The 15,097-nt window shown below is 43.4% G+C and overlaps 1 protein-coding gene across 4 annotated transcripts in view; it reads left to right on the top strand.

Annotated features, from left to right (window-relative positions):
• The first annotated feature begins 2,195 nt into the window (after positions 1-2,195).
• The window catches only part of zc3h3 (zinc finger CCCH-type containing 3), a 343,469-nt gene continuing 330,567 nt past the window's right edge, over positions 2,196-15,097 (top strand). For all 4 annotated transcript variants that reach the window (XR_010975023.1, XM_068031413.1, XM_068031412.1 and 1 more), the window contains exons 1-2: positions 2,196-2,282; positions 5,071-6,712. Coding sequence is in view for 3 of the 4 variants with exons in the window: in XM_068031413.1 (XP_067887514.1) it covers positions 2,237-2,282; positions 5,071-6,712 (1,688 nt within the window). In the remaining variant the exon portion in view is untranslated. The remainder of the gene's footprint in view (positions 2,283-5,070; positions 6,713-15,097) is intronic.

Raw genomic sequence — 15,097 nt, 5'->3', positions numbered from 1 at the left:
CTTTTGGTATCCTTAGGGTTTGAAAATGACAAAATAATTAGTAACATTATCAGCTTCAAAGGAAAGCATCTCCATTAGGGAAGACAGCATTTAAGATTAAACTCCAATTGTTTCCAAACTTTTTAGCATCTTTTGTAAGAGGTTTCTAATACCAGGATTTTTTATAACAAAGATGATTCCAAATTCCAATTCACTGCAATAAAAATTTAAAAATCAAAACTGTCAATGTTATATGAACGAGTCCTATGTCCGGAATTAAAGATTCCCCCAAAATTTGACATAATAAACTTGAAAGTTTATTGTGGCCACAAATGAAATTTCCAGTTTTTCAACTTAGGCTGTTATGTGAGGCAAGGGAGGAGATAGCAGGGGGCTCTGACACAAATTTTCGGATCCTCTCTGGCCACAGGTGAGGTGCCAGAGGATTGGAGGACAGCGAATGTGGTACTATTATTCAAGAAGGGTAGCAGGGATAAATCAGGTAATTACAGGCCGATGAGTCTAACATCAGTGTTTGGGAAACTTTTGGAAAAAATTTCTGAGGGACAGGATTAATCTCCAATTGGAGAGGCAGGAATCAATCAGGGTTAGTCAGCATGGCTTTGTCAGGGGGAGATCGTGTCTAACTAACTTGATTGAATTTTTTGAGGCGGTGACTAGATGTGTAGATGAGGGTAAACCAGTTGATGTAGTCTACATGGACTTCAGTAAGGCTTTTGATAAGGTCCCGCATGGGAGATTGGTTAAGAAGGTAAGAGCCCATGGATCCAGGGCAATTTGGCAAATTGGATCCAAAATTGGCTTAGTGGCAGGAGGCAGAGGGTGATGGTCGAGGGTTGTTTTTGCGAGTGGAAGCCTGTGACCAGTGGTATACCACAGAGATCGGGGCCGGGACCCTTGCTGTTTGTAGTGTACATTAATGATTTAAACATGAATATAGGAGATATGATCAGTAAGTTTGCAGATGACATGAAAATTGGTGGTGTCATAAATAGAGGAGGAAAGCCTTAGATTATAGGACGATATAGATGGGCTGGTCAGATGGGCGGAGCAGTGGTAAATGGAATTTAATCCTGAGAAGTGTGAGGTGATGCATTTTGGGAGGACTAACAAGGCAAGGGAATATAGAATGGATGGTAGGACCCTAGGAAGTAGAGAGGGTCAGAGGGACCTTGGTGTACTTGTCCATAGATCACTGAAGGCAGCAGCACAGCTCGATAAGGTGTTGAGGACGGCATTGGGGATATTTGCTTTTATTAACCGAGAAATAGAATATAAGAGCAGGGAGGTTATGATGGAGCTGTATAAAACGCTAGTTGAGCCACAGCTGGAGTACTGTGTACAGTTCTGGTCACCACACTATAGGAAGGATGTGATTGCACTGGAGAGGGTGCAGAAGAGATTCACCAGGATGTTGCCTGGGCTGGAGTGTTTCAGCTATGAAGAGAGACTGAAAAAGCTAGGGTTGTTGAAAAAGCTTGGTGCAGAGAAGGCTGAGGGAGGACATGATTGAGGTATATAAAATTATGAGGGACATTGATAGATTAGATCGGAAGAAACTTTTTCCCTTAGCGGAGGGGTCAATAATCAGGGGGCATAGATTTAAGGTAAGAGGCAGGGTGTTTAGAGTGTATTTGAGGAAAAAATTTTCACTCAAAGGGTGGTTGGAATCTGGAACGCACTGCCTGAAAGGGTGGTAGAGACAGGAACACTCAAAACATTTAAGAAGTATTTAGATGAGCACTTGAAACACCACAGCATTACAAGGCTACAGGTCAAGTGCTGGAATATGGGATTAGAATAGTTAGGAGCTTGATGTCTGAAGGGCCTGTTTCTGTGCTGTATGACTATGACTCAATGACCAGAAACTTTAACTCTGGCCACAGATACTGCCAGAACTGGAGAGTGGTTCGCGTATTTCCTGTTTTTATTTCAGATTTCCAGACTCTGCAGTATTTTGCTTTTGTATAAATTGTTGTTGTTGATTATTTGCACCAACTACACATCCCAGCCGCCTATGCAAGAAATAGCAGCGTCCCGCCCACTTTTAACGCCACGTTTTGAATTTGATTGGCGGTGTGGGAGCAGAAGCGAGTCGAGTCTCGCTTCCGAGTGGCTGACAGCGGTGTCAATCAATTGTGCGGTGCCGCAACGTGCAACGTTATGACGTCGAGCGTCGTCTGCCGGGGTGAAGCGTCAGTCGCAGTGATCGGCATCGTTATGAGTAGCCGATAGCATGGAGGAGCGAGCAGCGTTAGAGAGGCAGATCCGGCTTCTCACTGGTGAGTGTCAGTGACCGCAGCCTCCAGGTCTGGAGCCGGAAACTGGGAGATGAACGATATCAGACTCAGTGATGGTTGTAACCGGGGCCCAGGGCTCAGGTTCCCTTTCGCAATATTGTATGTAAACAGAGACACTGACTGGCTAATGAGTATCGTTTTCACAGGCCCCAATTCCGCATTACTATAAAAATAGACTATAATAGGTGGCGTTAACCGTTGTACAGGTGTTAATCTATTAAAATGTAGTTAGTAAGTATCCTGTATCAGCTGGGATTCAATGGAAGTACACTTGCTTCTAAGTCAGAAGGCTGTAGACTCAAACTCTGCTCCAGAGACTTAAACCCATAATCTGGGCTGACACTCCAGTGTCATACTGAGGGAGAGTTGCACTGTCGGACGTGCTGTCTTTCATATTCATATGAGATGTTAAACCGAGGTACCGTTTGCCCTGTGGTGGGCTGGAAAGATCCCATGGCACTATTTGAGAAAGAGCATGGGTGTTCTTCCTGGTTTCCAAGTCAAATAACAACAACAGTTTCTATTTATATTCTGTTTTTAATGTAGTAAAACATCCCAAGGTGCTTCACAGGAGCATTATAAAGCCAAAATAGTTAATATTTATCTTTCAAACAATATCACTCAGTCAGATTATTTGGCCATTTATTTACTGTTTGTGGGATGTTACTGTGTGCAAACTGGCTGCTATGTCTACTAAATTACAACAGTGACTACAGTTCAAAAGTACTTAAGTGTACAAGAACTAGGTTAATCAGATTGTCTTGAAGCCTACTAGTATTCGGGACGGCACAGTGGTTAGCACCGCAGCCTCTCAGCTCCAGGGACCCGGGTTCGATTCTGGGTACTGCCTGTGCGGAGTTTGCAAGTTCTCCCTGTGACCGCGTGGGTTTTCGCCGGGTGCTCCGGTTTCCTCCCACAGCCAAAGACTTGCAGGTTGACAGGTAAATTGTAGGTAGGTGGTAGGGAATATGGGATTACTGCAGGGTTAGTATAAATGGGTGGTTGTTGGTCGGCACAGACTCGGTGGGCTGAAGGGCCTGTTTCAATGCTGTATCTCTAAATTAAAAATTAAATTAAAATTGTAGTGCTGTTTTTTTTTCTCTTTTTTACCTTTTAGCTTTTGCCTGTTAAGAGAGCCTCTGTTAGCAAAAACAGGCTTGCTTTGTTTTAGATAAATGTTTACTATGGAATAAAGTGGAAGACAATAGTCAATTTCAACAGTTGTTGCTCTAGCTGTAGCCCCAAAGGATCTCTCTCCCCAATAGATAGAGTCAGTTGGTAATGTATAACTTGAAGAGTCACCACTCTGCGGTGGGGGGGGGGGTGGCGGTTGTTGGCAAGGCGAGGAGGCAGGCCTCCATGAAATACCACAGCCGGTAAGGGGATTGAACCCACGCTGTTGGGTCTTTCTGCATCACACTCTAGCCATCTAGCTAACTGAGCCCCCACAATTTCAATAGTAAACCTGATTGAAATATATTTCAGGCAGAGACAACCAGACGGCTTTAGTTGATAAATACAGTGGACAGAGAAGCTTGCTTTCTCCTTTTAAGTCTTGAAGATAAACCCCTGCCCGAGGAAGACTATAGATCTGGAAAGTTTTGGATCTGTATGCTGAAAGAACAGGACAATCAAATCACTATTGAATGATATCTATGGAATGTAACTATGAAGTGTGAAAATTGTCGCATAGGGTTGAGGATAAAAGACACAAAGACTGGGTACTAGCACATATCCTTTAGAATTTGACAGGATCTGATCAACCTAGAAAACAAACTGATTTTGAAAGTGTTTTGGATTCTCTGACTAACTAATAACGGTTTGCCATAAATTCTGTTGCTAAGTGTTTGTTTCGTTATTGTCAATAATTATTGTATGGTTAATAAATCTGTGAACCCTATTATTTTGATGAGTAACTAAAGCCATCTGGCTGTCTCAGCCTGGCAAGTATTTTAATTAGGTTTACTTTTGAAATTGGTGTTGGTTGAGAGAAAAATGTCAGCCAGAACTGCTGTTCTTTGAAAAGTGCCTTGGGATTTTTATGTCTGCCTGAAAGGGCAGGCAAGTTCGCGGTTTGATGTCTTATCTAAAAAAAGAAATGGCATCTTTAACATCGTATTGACCTCTACGTACCACATTGGAGTGTCAGTTTGGATTATGTACACAAGTTTATTGAGTGGGGTTTGAACTCAGAATCTTCTGACTCAGTTGAACATGCCACCTCTGAGACAAACTGTTGAGTGCATTCTGTTTCCTTTCAGACAGCTAATGTTCCCTGTAAGCTTGGCTCATTTTGTAGCGCTTTCATCTCTAAGCCACAAGGTTACATGTCCAAGCGCTACTTTAGGACTTGAGTGTGTAATTTAGGCTCTGCCTGCTGTGGGAAGGAAAATCTAGCATTTATGTAGTGCTTTTCAATTCATCAGGATGTCTTAAATTACTTCAGTAAATGACTTACTTTTGAAATATAGTCTTGTTGTAAAGTTGAAAAATTTTTTGCTCTGTGCTTGAAACTCCTAACATGGTAATTGAGATGAGAATGCAGCGAATTCATCTCATTTTCTGTTGGGATATGTGCATTATGGCTGCTTTGTTTGATTACAAAACAGCAGTCACTTTCATGGATTATGTGTGCAATATGTTGAGAACATATCTAGGAAATGGGGTGAGGCCGGTAAAATTGCAAGTCTATATATCCGTCCTCTGCCTCATTAAAAGCTTTGGTGCAATCATTTCAACCTAATTTCTTTTTTTTTCTCCAACCCCACAGCTCTTATAACTAACCACAAGAATGTCCATGGAGATGTACCTGCAGCTACAGAACCTAGTAATCCACACAGCCAAGAACCATGGATTGGTAGCAACCCAAAATACACATCTGTCTGCTCACAGAAAATTCCACAGCATCTTGGGTCAGAAGTAAGCAGCTCATGGCGGACAAAGTATTCACTGGTTAATAGGAAGCCTGTTAAGACCAGTGGTGAGACACATGCTAATGTTTCCCAAGGCGAGATAATGCCTGCTAATAGACATGAGTCGAACAGCGTTGGCAAATGTGTGGTGAGAGCTAGTGCGCCAGAAGGAGGCAGCTTGAGAGGCAAACCCTATAGAACAGTTCAGGAAACTCCAAAATCACAGTCTTTATTGGCCTTAAATTCTGAGCTTGCAGTGAAAAACCATAAGCTGTTAGCACTGAAGGAAAAGTTGCACAAAGTGAAAATGGCCAGAAGGATGGACAGAATAGGTGCCATGCCATCTCTCTCTGCAGGAAGGTCTACTCTGAAAAGTGTGACGAAGCAGGAGAAGGAAAGATGCACACTTAATGTGGAAAAGCAAATTACTGCTAAAGTAGCAGGAAGAAATGAGGCAAGTATTCCTCCCAACTGTCGGAGTGTGATGGTGCATGCATCGGCTAAAATCCAACATGCTGAGTCAAGTGAATATGCCAGCGCAGGTCCCGAGGCATCAATGTGCAAGCTTCCAAAAGCCTCTGTAAAGGGTAAAATTCACTGCATTGCTGGTGATCCTGCATGGGGAGCAAGCAAATTCCAGCAAGTTGTTGAGTCAAATGCTGGTGCCCCTGCAGGTGCTGAGGCATTAACAGGCAAGACACAGAAAGCATCCCTAATGCATAAAATTGCTGAGTTGGATGAACATGCCAAGAATGATAGTGTAACATCAGGAAAACTTCAGAACGTTCTGAATTCTGTAGACCAAGTGCCTTGCAGTTCCTCCCCAATTAAAAGATCCAAATATACATGGCAGAAAGAACCAGATGTTGGTGTAGCTTCTAGGTCATGCGAATGCCAGAATGAAGCTTTGATGACCGTGAGGGAGCGAGTCTCCATTAGCACTTCCCAGATTCAAGCAACACGTGTGGTTGGAGGCTCTTTGAAATCAAAAGCCCCATTGCCACTTAAAGTACTTAAGAAACAAAGGAATAACGCTCCTGTTTGCAGCAGAGTGTGTAAGGGCAGGAAAGCAAAGTACGTTTGGGTTTCAAACACTGCCAAACCAAGCCAACCTGTGAGGTCCAGCGAGATGACTCGGAAGTCTGTCTCACCAAAGTTGGTTAAAAGTGCCACGAAATATGTTGCTATGGGTGATGATGGTACAATATTCAATCCAGGTCTGGAGCTCAGATCTTCAGGAAAACAGAAAAAGAGAGGAGCCTCGTCGAGCAAGTACTGCTGGAAAGCAGCGGAAACTGTTTCCCCATCCAAGTTGCTCTACCAGTGGGAGTCACAGGATTCCTATGAGATGGGACCTTCAGGGCATCGAATGCGATCTATCGCACTGAGAAAGGCAGAGTCTGCTACTGATGTCCCTAAGAAGACATTGAGCGGGTCTGGATCTTCTCATTACAAAGTGAAGAGCAAAACCAAAATTATCAGGAGAAATGGAAATTTGAAGTAAGTCTGTGCATTAGAACTTCTAGCAGCTTCACGACTGTGATTTGAAAACTAAGTATTATAATGAGAAGCATCACAAGATTACGTTAAAGGCTCTATATAAATGAAAGTTGTTGTTAATCCGAATAACCAGATGGTTATGTGCAAAATAATAGGAAAGAGGGGGTTTTGTGGTAGAAGTAATAGGAGTGCATTTTTACAAGAAAAAAATTCATTTAAAAGGCTTAGATGAGATGAAAAGGCCAGTAATTATTCCCACTCAGCATTTGTCTACCAATTATAGAGCAGTGCTATTTTTAAATAACCTCTGACCTTGCTGTTTGGAAGGGAGTTTCAGTATTTTGACTCAGCCACAGTGAAGGAATGGCGATATTTTGTATGGTGTATGACTTGGTGACGAACTTGCAGGTTGTTGTTCTTCTAGGTAGCAGAGGTCACAGGTTTGGGAGGTGCTGTCGAAGGATTCTTGGTGAATTGTCGCAGGGTGTCTTGCATCTGGTACTTACTGCTGCTGCGGTCTGTTGGAATAAATGTTTAAGGTGGTGGATGGGTGTCGTTCAAGTGGGTTGCTTTGTCCTAGATGGTATTGAGCTTCTTGAGTGTTGTAGGAGCTGCACTCATCTAGGCAAGTGGGGAATATTCCATCACACTCCTGACTTGTGCCTTGTAGATGGTGGACAGGTTTTGGGGAGTCAGGAGGTCAGTTACTCGCTGCAGAATTCCCAACTTCTGACCTCTTATAGCCACAGTATTTGTGTGGCTGGTCCAGTTCAGTTTCTGGTCAATGGTGACCCCAGAATGTTGATGGTGAGGGTATTCAATGATGGTAATGCCATTGAATGTCAAGGGGAGATGACTATATTCTCTCTTGTTGGAGTTGGTCATTGCCTAACACTTTGTATGGTGCAAATGTAACTCGCCACTTAATCAGCCCATTCTGAATGTCTGCTACTCATAGTCATGGAACACTTCATTGTCTGTGGAGTTGTGAATGGAACTGAACAATGTGCAATTATCAGCTGATATCCCCACTTCTGCGGTTATAAGAAACAGTTGAAGATGGTTGGACCTAGGACACTGCCCTGAGGAACTCGTGCAACAGTGTTCTGGGGCTGAGATGATTGACCTCCAACAACCACAACCATCTTCCTTTGTGCTAGTTATGAGCCCAGCAGTGAGAACTCTTTTCCCCCCCCCCCCCCCCCATCGATTCCCATTGACTTCAATTTTACTAAGTCATCTTGATATCATACTCTGTCAAATTCTACTTCATACCAAAGGCAGTCAGTCTCTTCTCGCATCTGGTGTTTAGCTTTTTCATCCCTGTTTGGACCATAGCTATAATGAGGTCTGGAGCCGAGTGGCCCTGGCGGAACCCAAACTGAACATCAGCGAGCAGATTATTGGTGAGTGAGTTCTCATTGATAGCACTGTCAGCGACACCTTCCATCATTTTGTTGATGATCGAGAGTATACGGATTAGGCTATAATTGGCTAGTTTGGATTTGGACAGGACATAACTGGGCAATTGTCTGTATTGTTGGGCAGATGCCAGCGTTGTAGCTGTACTGGAACAGCTTGTCTAGGGGCATGGCTAGTTCTGGAGCACAAGTCTTCATCATTATAGTTGGGTTGTTGTTGGGCCCCATAACCTTTGCTGTATCCAGCACCTTCTGCCGTTTCTTGATATCATGTGGAGTGAATCGAATTGTCTGAAGACTGGCATCTATGATGCTGGGGACCTCAGGAGGAGGTTGAGATGGATCATCCGCTAGGCACTTCTAGCTGAAGATGCTTGTTAACTGTTATGAATATGCACACTTCCTATGGGAACGCTGGACTTCTTTGTGCTGCACTCTGCCTATAATAGTGTTACTTACTTTTGAGAAAATCTCTTCATTGCCACTTGTAAAGGAAAAGCTGTTCAGGAAACTAGAATACCAGAACCATAATGTCTGTAGCCTCTTAACTAACCTTACAACAAACAATGCCAAGGTTTTGATTTCCAATCTGAACATCATTTAATGAGTGATCACCCGCAGTTTTTTTTGTTGTGATTTTATAGGTGCAATCATTTAGTGGTTATGTTTTTTTTTAGAGATACAGCACTGAAACAGGCCCTTCGGCCCACCGAGTCTGTGCCGTCCAACAACCACCCATTTATACTAATCCTACGTTACTCCCATATCCGCTATCTCATCCCCACCATTCGCCTACCACCTACCTACACTAGGGGCAATTTACAATGGCCAATTTACCTATCAGCCTGCAAGTCTTTGGCTGTGGGAGGAAACTAAAGCACCTGGCGGAAACCCACGCGTTCACAGGGAAAACTTGCAAACTCCGCACAGGCAGTACCCAGAACTGAACCCGGGTCGCTGGACCTGTGAGGCTGTGGTGCTAACCGCTATGCCACTGTGCCGCCCAAATCATAATCCAGAGAACATGGCAGTTTGAGAATTTGAATTTTTTTTTTTAAAAAGGTGCTGGCTTTTTAGTTGCAGATAAAAAGAAGCTAAATCAGAAATTAGTCTGGCAGTTATGTCCTTTGGGACTTGTCCAGCTCGGTCAGTAGTGGTGCTACTGAGCCATTCTTGGTGATGGACATTGAAGTCCCCCACCCAGAGTACATTCTGCACCCTTGCCACCCTCAGTGCTTCCTCCAAGTGGTGTTCAACATGGAGAAATGCTGATTCATCAGCTGAGAGGGGCCAGTAGGTGGTAATCAGCAGGAGGTTTCCTTGCCCATGTTTGACCTGATGCCATGAGACTTCATGGGGTCCAGAGTCATTGTTGTGGACTCCCAGGGTGACTCGCCCCCAGCTATATACCATTGTGCTGCCACCTCTGCTGGGTCTGTCCTGCTGGTGGGACAGGACATACCCGGGATTGGTGATGGCAGTGTCTGGGATATTGTAAGTATGGTATGATTCCATGAGTATGACTATGTCAGGCTGCTGCTTAACTAGTCTGTAGGACAGTTCTTCCAGCTTTGGCACAAGTCCCCAGATTTTAGGAAAGAGGGCTTTGTAGGGTCGACAGGGCTAGGTTTGCTGTTATTGTTTCCGGTGCTGGGTGGTCTGTCTGGTTTCGTTCCATCTAGTAAATAATAGTGATTGGTGGAAGAATCAAGAATGTTGGAAGATAGCACCAGGAATAGGCCATGCAGTCCCTCGAGCCATTTAGTGAGATCCTGGCTGATCTGTGACCTAACTCCATTTACCTGCCGTTGCCCCATATCCTTTAATACCCTTGGTTAACAATTTATCAATCTCGGATTTAAAATTAACAGCTGATATATCGTCGATTGCCATTTGCAGAAGAAAATTCCAAACTTCTACCACTCTTTCTGTCTCCTAACTTCACTCCTGTGAGGTCTAGCTCTAATTTTTTGACTGTGCTCCCTAGTCCTAGACTTCCAACTTGCAGAAATCGTTTCTCCCTCTCTATCATATCTGTTTTCCCTTAATATCTCAAACTTAACTTAGGGTCTTAAAAGAGGTGGCTAATGAGGTAGTAGATGCTTTGATGTTAATTTTTCAAAATTCACTAGATTCTGGAAAGGTTCCATCAGAGTGAAAAGTAGCAAATATAACCCCTCTATTCAAGAAGGGTGGGAGGCAGAAAACGGGTAACTATAGTCCAGTTAGCTTGACGTCTGTCTTGGGGAAGGTGTTAGAATTGATCTTTAAGGAGGTTATAACTGGGCACTTAAAAAAAAAACTCAGGGTAATTGGGAATAGTCAGCATGGTTTTGTGAAACGGAAATCATGTTTAATTTATTGGAGTTCTTTGAAGGAGTAACATGCGCGGTGGATAAAGGGGAGCCCATGGATGTACTATACTTGGATTTTCAGAAGGCATTTGACAAAGTGCCACATAAAAGGTTATTGTGCTCATGATGCAGGGGGTACCATATCAGCATGGATTGAAGATTGGCTGGGAGAGTGTGCATAAATGGGTCCTTTTCTGATTGGCAGGATGTGATGAGTGGAGTCCCGCAGGGGTCTGTGCTGGGGCCTCAACTTTTTGCAATTTATATCAATAACTTAGATGAGGGGAACGATGGCATGGTTGCTAAATTTGCAGATGACACAAAGATAGGTAGGAAAGTATGTTATGAAGAGGACATAAGGAGGTTGCAGACTGATATAAGTTGAGTGAGTGGGCAAAAATCTGGCAGATGGAATATAATGTGGGAAAATGTGAAGTTGTTCACTGGCAGGAAGAATAAAAAAGCAGAGTATTACTTAAACGGAGAATGACTGCAGAATTCCGGGATAGCAGAGGGATCTAGGTGTTCTAGTGCATGAGTCACAAAATGTTAGTGTGCAGGTACAGCAAGTAATAAAGAAAGCTAGTGGAATGCTTTCCTTTATTACGAGAGTAATTAAAAATACAAGTAAGGATGTTATGCTTCAGTTGTACCGGGCACTGGTGAAACCACATCTTGAATACTGTGTGCAATTTTGGTCTCCTTATTTAATGAAGGATGTAAATGCGTTGTAGGCGGTTCAGAGGAGGTTTACTGGATTGATGCCTGAAATGAGCGGGTTGTCTTATGAGGAAAGGTTGGACAGATTGGGCTTGTTTTCATTGGAGTTTAGAAGAGTGAGGGGAGACTTGATTGAAGTTTATAAGATCCTGAACAGTCTAGACAAGGTGGATGTGGAGAGGATGTTTCCTCTTGTGGGTGAGTCCAGAACTAGGGGTCACTATTTTAGGACAGAGATGAGGAGAAATGTTTTCTGAGGGGTGTGACTTGGAACTCTCTGCCTCAGAAGGTGGTGGAGACGGGATCATTGAATATTTTTAAGGCGGAGGTAGATGGATTCTTGTTCGGCAAGTGAATCATAACTTATTGGGGGTAGATGGGAGTATAGAATTTAAAACACAAACAGATTGGCCATGATCTTATTGAATGGCGGAGCAGGCTCGAGGTGCCGAATGGCCTACTTCTGCTCCTAATTCGTATGTTCGTATTAACTTCCTAAATTCCAGGAAATACAACTCCTATTTGTGTAATCTCTTTGTAACTTAACCCTTAGAGTTCAGGTAATATTCTGGTAAATCTACGCTGTACTCCCTGTAAGGCCAGTATGACCTATGTGGAAATTTATTTGCCACAGTTCAGCCCATTCACTTAATCTATCAATGCGTATTTATAATGTTATGCTTCCATTTACACTGCTTGCAATGCTGTCTATCTTTGTGTCCTCAGCAAATTCAGTTATGTCACAATCTATATAGTACAGCAATATCCCAGACATTGAAATGAAGACAAACAATGAGAAACATTGTATAATTTTATTCACTGAAAAAAAAAACAGAACAAGCACAGTGTTGCCCCAGAAAAATGCTGGACAATAAGGAAATCAGATCACTAGAGTGCAGATAAAGATGGTTATACTTTTTTTTTCTCCTTTCCACATATCTTTATTAGGATGGAGTGAGTTGGCGTGGAGCAGTTTTGGGGTGGTCAGTATGAGGGCACTGAATTAACTTAACATAGCATCAAAAACGAGCTGCCACTCTCTGGTTTAATGCTATCCCTCTGTGCTGATGTCTGAGCTCCCTCACATAGTAGAGGCAAGTAGGTCTTCGCAGGCAGTTAACCCAACGACGCCACCTGCAAAACTATTTCAAACAAATCCAGATGGGGAGATGGAATTTTTTCTAAAAAGCAGTAAATTTAGAATAGTTCAGATTATAGAATTCCTCATAAATCTTTCCATTTAAATCAACCACTATTAAATTTGAAAAACTAAAATTTTCTTTAAATATGAGGTAAGAATTCTTCCTCAGTGGTATCCATTTCTCTTCTCCACTTCTTCCAACACACACACGATGCATTTTGCAGGGATCTCTGGTAAAGCTTGGCTCGGGTATAAAATTAAAACCCGACCCGACAACAGCCAACCCAAGCCCGACCCTGACCTTGCCTGAATCCTTTAAATTGTTTTAATTGCCCGACCTGACCCGAACCTGCCACGTAGTCTGGTTTGGTCAGGTAGCCAGGCTTTACTGCAGAGTGAGGAGTCCGCCTTGATGTCCTGAATGTTCATTTGAAGATTACCTCCCGGAGCAAGGCAGCACTGTCCACATCCAGACCGATCCAAACCCAGCCTGAATGCTGGTCCCGGAAGAGAGACCCGAACCTGACGCATGTCGTCAGATCTGGTCGGGTCGGGTAGCCACGCTTTAATCTCTGATACTGTGCAGTAATACTGCAGTACTAAGTTATTACCACTAGAGGGTAGCAATGAGTTATTGAAGCACCAGCAGCTCCTCTGATACTGGATTCCTTAATCCTGCAGCAGTATAATCTACAGTGGAGTGTGTGTGTGTTTTATATATCTCAAAAGGTAACTATAAATTAGGAAGGCCAGTTGGCTTATCCATACATAATGAACCTATAGTATCCCCTAATGCCCCAGCATGGCATCTGTGTCCTACATGTATCCAGAACTTTTGTCTCGCCTATCTGACTCAAGCCCATTCCAGGAGTACATCATTTCTTGATCTCAGACGTAAATTTGCTTTGTCACCGTTTGAATGTAGGCAGTCTAACCATTTTGTCATGGTTTAAATTGAGTTGATGTTTTGGATTTTTCTTTTGGTGTCATTTGCATACATTAAATTTTTTATGAAAGCTGAAATATGCCGAATTCTCCAGTCTTGTCTTAGTATGTGGTAGAATCATAGAAACTTAGAGCACAGAAGTAGCACATTTGGCCCTTCATGCCTGTACTGGCTTTTTTAAAAAGCAGTTGTGCTTAATCCAACACGCTCTCTTTTTCTCCATAACCCTCATCCTCTGGACCTGTCCAACTCCCTTTTAAAATTATTTTTGGAATCAGCATCTATCACCTTTTTAGGACGAGCATTGCGACAACTCTGAATGAAAGAAATCTACTTATCTCCCCTATAGATCTTTTGGCAATGATTTTAAATCTATGGCCTTTGGCTATTGACCCAGTCACTAGAGGGAATAGCCTTTTTAACCACCCCCCACCCTCACCCCCGCCAAAGTTCTGCTGATCCTCAGCTTTCATCTCGTGGCCTAATGCCTCAACCTTGAATGTTTCTCTCATGTTTCAGTGATCAAGCTGGACAGACTGTATGGTCTAACCAGAGCAATGTGTAATTTTAGCATTCATTCATTTATTCAAGTTATACTGAACTGGTTTAGTTTTAGAGATATAGCACTGAAACAGGCCCTTCGGCCCACCGAGTCTGTGCCGACCATCAACCACCCATTTATACTAATCCCATATTCCTACCACATCCCCACCTGTCCCTATATTTCCCTACCACCTACCTATACTAGGGGCAATTTATAATGGCCAATTAACCTATCAATCTGCAAGTCTTTGGCATATGGGAGGAAACCGGAGCACCCGGAGGAAACCCACGCAGACACAGGGAGAACTTGCAAACTCCACACAGGCAGTACCCAGAATTGAACCCGGGTCGCTGGAGCTGTGAGGCTGCGGTGCTAACCACTGCACCACTGTGCCGCCCCTTTGGCTATATAAAAAGAGATTTGCATTTATCTAACAACTTACACCTATTCAAGACAGCACAGTGGCGCAGTGGTTAGCACCGCAGCCTCACAGCTCCGGCGACCCGGGTTCAATTCCGGGTACTGCCTGTGTGGAGTTTGCAAGTTCTCCCTGTGTCTGCGTGGGTTTCCTCCGGGTGCTCCGGTTTCCTCCCACATGCCAAAGACTTGCAGGTTGACAGGTAAATTGGCCATTAGAAATTGCCCCTAGTATAGGTAGGTGGTAGGGAAATATATAGGGATAGGTGGGGATGTGATGGGAATATGGGATTAGTGTAGGATTAGTGTAAACGGGTGGTTGATGGTCGGCACAGACTCGGTGGGCCGAAGGGCCTGTTTCAGTGCTGTATCTCTAAACTAAACGAAACAATAATGTACTGTTGGGAGCAATGTTCCCTCTAAACTGTGTGGCTGCACAGTAATTGGGAATGTGCATGCAGGAAACACAGGCTGCGCACAAGCAGTGCTCCCTTTTAAGATGTGTGCATGGATGGCCGCTTGTTAACCTTAAAGGGACCTCACTGTGCAACAAGCAAACAGAAATTAGAGGGAACATGGGGTGTATGTCGGGCAACACAGCTGCAAAATTTTACACAGCAAGGTCCTAAAAGGGAAAGAGGTAATACTTTGATCTCTTTTTACTGCTGCTGTTTGAAAGACAAATGTTGGCCAGGCACTGTCAGAACTTCCTACTGTTTGTCGAAAAAGGTACAATAGGGTGTTTTACATGCACCTGAATAAGCACAGGTTCTCAGTTTAACATCTCGTCAAAAGGCTGACTTCACTGACATTGCAGTACTCCCTCTGTACAGGAATGAATG

The sequence above is a fragment of the Heterodontus francisci genome, chromosome 5 (assembly GCF_036365525.1).
Source record: "Heterodontus francisci isolate sHetFra1 chromosome 5, sHetFra1.hap1, whole genome shotgun sequence".
Lineage (NCBI taxonomy): Eukaryota > Metazoa > Chordata > Chondrichthyes > Heterodontiformes > Heterodontidae > Heterodontus > Heterodontus francisci.
The sequence above is the reverse complement of the archived record's forward strand: the minus strand, read 5'-3'. Positions and strand labels throughout refer to the sequence as shown.